At 47.3% G+C, this 6,370-nt stretch overlaps 2 protein-coding genes across 2 annotated transcripts; one reads left to right on the top strand and one right to left on the bottom strand.

The window, feature by feature from the left end:
• Nucleotides 1–607: 607 nt before the first annotated feature.
• MAA_01407 (uncharacterized protein) lies at nucleotides 608–1,084 on the bottom strand (the record flags this gene model as incomplete). Its single annotated transcript, XM_007819405.1, has 1 exon — nucleotides 608–1,084. One exon carries the CDS (start codon nucleotides 1,082–1,084, stop codon nucleotides 608–610), a length of 477 nt encoding a protein of 158 aa, XP_007817596.1.
• A 1,934-nt stretch (nucleotides 1,085–3,018) lies between these two features.
• On the top strand, nucleotides 3,019–3,803 carry MAA_01408 (ThiJ/PfpI family protein; the record flags this gene model as incomplete). Its single annotated transcript, XM_007819406.2, has 3 exons — nucleotides 3,019–3,183; nucleotides 3,238–3,419; nucleotides 3,467–3,803. 3 exons carry the CDS (start codon nucleotides 3,019–3,021, stop codon nucleotides 3,801–3,803), a joined length of 684 nt encoding a protein of 227 aa, XP_007817597.2.
• Nucleotides 3,804–6,370: the final 2,567 nt, after the last annotated feature.

The following is a 6,370-nucleotide window of genomic DNA, read 5'->3' as shown; positions in this document are numbered from 1 at the left end:
GCTGCTCGACAGCCTCTGATTCCTTCGAAGAGTTTTTCCCTGCCGCCGCCCCGGCGCCATTTCCATCGCTTGGTTACTGGAGCGTGGACTGCGGCAGCAGCCTTGGCGAGGGCGCGAGAGAATTCTGACCAGGAAAACCAAGGGTTGACCATTATGGCTACGGCCACTGCCCAACACTCCCGCTGACGGGATGAGGGCCCCGAACGAGAGCGCTAACCTGGGCCACGGCAGACCATGCTTGTTCATGTTAGGTTGCAGCCTGGGGGGAGCTGATACAATGCTGGATAAACTGTGGAAGGATTGATACTCAGAGGGAATAGCCATAGACACTTGTACTGTGTGCTGGGGACAACCTATCTCCTTTGCCGGGGTAGGTAAGCCGCCTCCTGAGAGTGAGCCTGACGGCTCAACCTGCGAGGTCTTGCAAGAAGCGCTGGGTGAAGCTCATCTGTGGTTTGGATTTGTACATAGTTTAGCTCAGCACGTCCTGTGCCCCGATAGGGGACCTGAGCGACCAAGGTCGCTGGACGGAAAATACAATCAATCAATCAATCATCATTTTCAACCGGTTGTCAACGTTGAAGCCATCGAGGTGGGATTGAGTCCATCAACTAGATGGCTGGGTTGAGTTGGTTGAATTGATGCACGTGACTTCAATTTCAATAATATTGAAGGGGTTGAGGTTGAGGTGGAATTGATGACCAGCCTGCTTGTTACCCAGGGAGCCCTGAACCGACCACTTATTGGAGTGCTCAAGCCACTCGAGACTTATCTCATCGTTAGAATAGCCACTAGGATTTGGCCTGATGGCAGCATTGTCATCCAGGCCAGGCACGCCATACCACCTAGCCACATGCATCTGTCCAGAAAAGATGAGGAAGGCAGGAATCACACGCCCTCCTACAGAGATGCTCTCAATCATAGTAGCAGACTCCCTATTTTCGGGTACGCCGAAATCATGAGCCCTCTTCCTTTTAGTGACAATAAGCTGGTTCTTTCCAGTCCCAATACGGAATCCAGTCTCGTCCATATTCCAGGTATCTTCAGGCGGGATACCCTCCTCAGTCGAAATAGTAAGAGTCATTGGAAACACTGACTCTTTTTAGGTCTTCAGAAGCTTTACGATCCCAATGCATCTTCTTTTGAAGCCTTCTGCTATACAAATGACGCTTCAACTAGCGAGCAGTCCACTTTCTTCCAACGGTCAGGGCCTCCTCTGACCCACACCGTTCTGTTAAGGTGGTATTTGCCGCGTCAGTAACAAATTATCACGCACTGCGAGATTAATACGATCAAGGCGACCAATATACCGACATAACGTCTTCTCTTCAGGGGCAGGAAGCTTTGTGTGGGTTGGTGGGCGGTCTGAGAGTGTGGTACGGCCCTCGAGGCGGTAACGCAGCCGCCCGCGTGGTACGCAAAACTCTCGCGCAATCCTGGCAATTTTGGCATGAGGAAATTCTTAAATATACTTCGAGGCCTTTTGAATACTTCCTTTCATTGCAATATGCCGTAAGATCAAAAGGTCATCGAATAAAGGACGAAAGTACATTGAGCTGCCGAGAATCGGTTATATGGGTGATCTGGTTATGTGGGTGTCCAGCACCAACTTTGTTGGTGCGAGTGTCGCGAGTCCCAAACAAGTGGGGCGTGGCACGAGTATCCTTGTGAAAGATCGCTTTTCCAAGTCGCACTAGATCTCGTTCGTGCTCTTAGACCGTCACAGATATAGAAGAATACCATTATTCTGCATGCGTCTATAATCAGGTCCGTCTTTGGAAGCAACTAGTGTGAGGCGTGTTGCAGCTTGTAACACTTGAAGCTACATTCATACAGGCGCAACGTATCTTCCGGACATAACCGGAGTCAGCCAGCGGCTGTGCTCAGAAGGGGTCAACATCATGCATGCCGACAGCCATGACTGGGGAACCTTGCTTTGGAATGCGAAAACCTATTACGTACGTAATGTCACGTCATGAGATTCATTATTAACTTAGATTTCTTCACCAAGTCCACTAGAACGTTTCCCAGTCTCAAGTCTCTGATATCTATGAACTCATGACATCCAGCAATTTGTCGGATAATGGTGCTTCTGTTGTCTGACCACGCAACCGTTTTGTTGCCTGGGTGGCAAAAGCAATCGTAATACTGCTGCCTGAAGGCAGCAGTATTCCGAAAAGTATTAGGACCTTGAGTTGCCGCAGTGCAGAAAAAAGACAGAGCAAGGAATATACAAGAATTGCAACCGCACAACGCGACACAATTATGTCAACTCTGCTTGTTCGGTCGCATAGGCATCTTTATCTGACACACCCCATTAGGTGGTCCTTGCCCTTTATACCTAGCTTCAAGCCGAGGTCTATTTCCTTGTCCGGGAGTTCAAGTCTCCCTCACACTATGCTTCGAGCTGCTCCCAGTTTGGCTTCAATACCATCTTAGCTTCAGTACACTTTAAAGACCGAAAAGACTAAGGTTAGTTAGGTACCCAGGGTGTGCCTTTTATTTCAGTACCAGGTGTCCATTCAAGGTTAGGCTGATGGTTTTTTCTAGGCTCTGAACATTCAGCGATAACAAATCGTACTTATGGCAAGCGCCGCGCATTTGCTGGCACAATTCAGTCCTAATCCGAGGAGTGATGGCTATAATAGCCAAATTGAGCAACAAAAATTGAATATCGCAACATGTGCACCTAAGCGCTCAAGATGCGACAAATGGTCAGACGTTAGTCTAATATGAATCTGGAACTTGCATGACACGAACGTAAACCTTAATCTTATGGGATGTTATAGCTAGCGAACGGAATCATTAACCATGGCTTTCCTTGACTGCACATGTTGTGCTCTCTATAGACAATTGCTTGACTTAAAATGGCGGTCTTACCATGACACCATCAATACACACAAACCCCAATAACCTCTTTTTCTTTTTTTCTTTTTTGAATCAACCATCTTGCGCTACTACCGGCTAACTACGTCTGACTCCAATATTTTGTTGTTGACAGAATAAAGCATGCCCAGTATGGCCACAAGAAAGGTGCTCATGGTATTGTTCGATGGCTTCAACACCATGGATATGAATGGTCCCTACGAGATCTTCCGCATGTCGGGTAATCGAGATGTATTTACTGTTACCGTTGCTGCAGAGACGGAGATTACTACCTCGTTTGAGGGCGTTCACATCAAGGTACTTTGATATGGAGTAGCTATTCTTTTCGAGTTTGTCTAAGTAAGCTTATAGCGCGACGTGGCATTGAGCCAAACTCTAATTCAGTCACTTTGCGACGTCGATATTTTGGTCGTTCCAGGAGGCCCAACAGAACTAGTCGAAAGACAAGCCAGCAATGCAGGTGGCTTCATGAAGCTAATCGCTACATTTAATGAACTTCCACCTCGAGCCGGTAGACTACCCAGGATCCTACTGTGAGTGATTGATGTTTATTGTTCGATTGGATACTCACTGTGTCAAGATCTATTTGTACCGGCGCTATCTTCTTAGGTCGCATGGGTATCTTCTTAGGCCGACAGTGCACCACTCATTGGGGCGCTTACAAGAACTTGGAGAAGACGAATATGAACGCGGCCATGGGGCATGGAGTTGCAGGAGAGGTCATACCAGCGCGATACGTTGACTCAGGACTCAATGAGTACGGCACGAGAATCATTAGTAGTGGGGGCGTGAGCTGTGGAATGGACGCCAGTCTATACGTTGTCAAACTTCATGGTGGAGAAGGCATGGCATGTGCGACTGCAGAAAAGTTAGACTATAAGTGGCGCGAGAGTGAGGGGATTGTGGTGGCTCCATAACGCAAAGGTACTCTATAAGTAATTACGAGCAATGTAACAGCTCGATATACAAAGACTGCCATGTTTGTTTTATGCTGTAAAATACCATGGCTTATGCAGCGTGTGAAGGGACACAGGGCCACGTAGCGGTAGACGAGAGACGGCGTACTGTTAGAAATACAGTGGCACAATATCACTGCAAAAAATCTATTCTTCAAAGTAAAGTTGAGTTCGTTGTTCTCCTTCTCTAAAACTAGAAGAATTTCATCATAAATAAGGACCATCAGAATCCTGCTGCCTTGCAGGCAGCAGCAGCATACTGAATGCTAGGTGATAGCACACCGTGCGATTCAGCGCCACAAATTTGACAGGTGCATGGAAGATTCGTCGTCGGCTATACTCATGCGCGAATCACCTATCCATGGTCGCTTTGAGCCTCAGCAAAGTCTAATTAAAGTGGGGGCAGCCAAGAGGCCTACCCTCGTCGGGCTGAACAGTTAGCCAATCGGAACTTGGGAATAACAGCCAATACTTCCTTTCAGGTAGTTTTGACAAAAACGGAAACGTCACCTGTCACAGGGGCAACAGTAATCTGCCCTGGTCCTGGACTCTGACTCCACAATGTGGTGTGACATTGCATTGTCCTTCATGAGTGTTTCGAGATTGACCGGTTAGTGCAAATTCTCCAAGGGGACTAAACGACTCGGCTCAATCTGTTCCCGTGGTCGGTCCTAATAGCCCAATCAGTCAGGCTGAAAGCTCGGACAACCCATTTGGTCGGTCAGACTTGAGCAAGCTTGTGAGGGTTTCATGTTAGGAATGAGCTTGGCAAGGATATCTAAAATTCTAAATGAGTAGGATAAGAGGAGCTAAGTCTATAACTAGGTTCGAGAGAGCAAGGCGTAGCGCAAGGAAGCAAGAGCGAGGTAGAAAGCAGCTTCCTTGCAACATAATGAGACCTGATTGTCACGTGTATACACACGTGATACCCTTTACAACCATTAAGGCTAGTTTCGTGACTACACTACATGTTTGGGTGTAGTCGGTGTGAAGGGGATGGACAAACCATCAGTTCAGTCTGGAGTTTCTACGTCAGATGATAGTCTGGCCATGGCAAGTTGGACGGAATATCGGTTTGGTCTGTCCAGATGCCACATTCTAGCTGTTACAAATATGAGGCTGGACAGCCACCTGAATTCAGTCAGGTGGTTGGGGAGCAAAGATGAAAGACCTCAACTTATCAAGTTAGACAATGGAAAAGAACAGGCAAAAATACATCGTATCAGTTTTGCTCAATAATAGCGCCACCATATTTCGGACACGTATCTGGAACCCAGGGCTTGGTGAAGCCATATCAACGAGAAATGTGACCTTTGGTGAAGACGAGTATTGCAATAAAGATCTTGAACAATTTGAAGATGATATCCAAGGTATCCATGAGCTAAATCGTAAGAAGTTAGCTAGATGCTTCCATAATGCACAGCATTGAAATACTGTAACTGTTGTATTGGCTACCGGCTGCGGTATACTATTAAGCAGAGTGTCTGACTAGCATCCCTTGGACACGTCCTTACCTAAGTCAGGCAGACTACTGCAAAGGGCCTCTCTTCGTATCGACTGACCGGGCACGATTGAGTGGAATGGCACATCGTTGGATATCAGGACCTCAAGATGGGGTAAGTCGTTGCCTTTCATTGTATCACCAAGTCTTCCTAATATCAAGATTGTTTCGGCCAGAGTTATCGTCACAGCGTTCGCGCTTCGGTGGTGCTGCCTACAAGGTCAATAGCGCCTTCATCCCATTTTCAATCTGTTCTTTAGATAATCCTCATTCAAGACAATCGGCGCCATTGTATTCGATCTCTTGTCATACACGACTGTCTAACAGGCAGTTATGCGCGTGGGCGTCCCTGACTTAGGGTTCGACGCAGCCTTATCTAACGCAGTGTCGCCTGGCCCACCTTCGACTCCACAAAAATGAATAGACACGAGGTTCGTTGAAATTACCTCAAACGAGACTAAGCCAATGTAACGGCAGAAGCTTCTGTGGAGGCGTATTGAGAAGATATAAGGCGCTGTTATCATGTCGACTTCCTTTTCTTCTTCATCTTGATAGTAAACAGTTTAGGGACTAGCTAGTTAAGCCGCTTGAACGGCGGCTGTGCCGCCTATCACCAACTCCCCAGCGGTTTGATTCTAGAATCTTCTGTGGAGGCGTATTGGGAAGGTATAAGGCGCTGTTATCATGTCGACTTCCTTTTCTTCTTCATCTTGATAGTAAACAGTTTAGGGACTAGCTAGTTGAATCAACTCGCTAGAGGCCTTTCACAGCCAACCATTCCGAGCGCATTCAAAGAGTATGGGAGCGGTTCGTTGATCCCTGAGCAACCCTTGGCTCTTAGTGCAGACAAGGGTTACATGCGCACCAGTACTGGCGCCGGTGTCTCATCGCTAGATAGGTGAAGATGCCACTGAAGAAATGTGTGAGGGGGGCGGCGATTAAAATTTGCATCTGAACCGGAGGCGTTTCAGCCGTCCATGCAACTATATGAAAGGAAGGTACATTGTCCATTGTCAATATTCCTCAA

Source organism: Metarhizium robertsii, assembly GCF_000187425.2.
Source record: "Metarhizium robertsii ARSEF 23 chromosome Unknown MAA_Scf_9, whole genome shotgun sequence".
Classification (NCBI taxonomy): domain Eukaryota; kingdom Fungi; phylum Ascomycota; class Sordariomycetes; order Hypocreales; family Clavicipitaceae; genus Metarhizium; species Metarhizium robertsii.
This window is presented reverse-complemented; position numbering and strand designations above follow the sequence as displayed.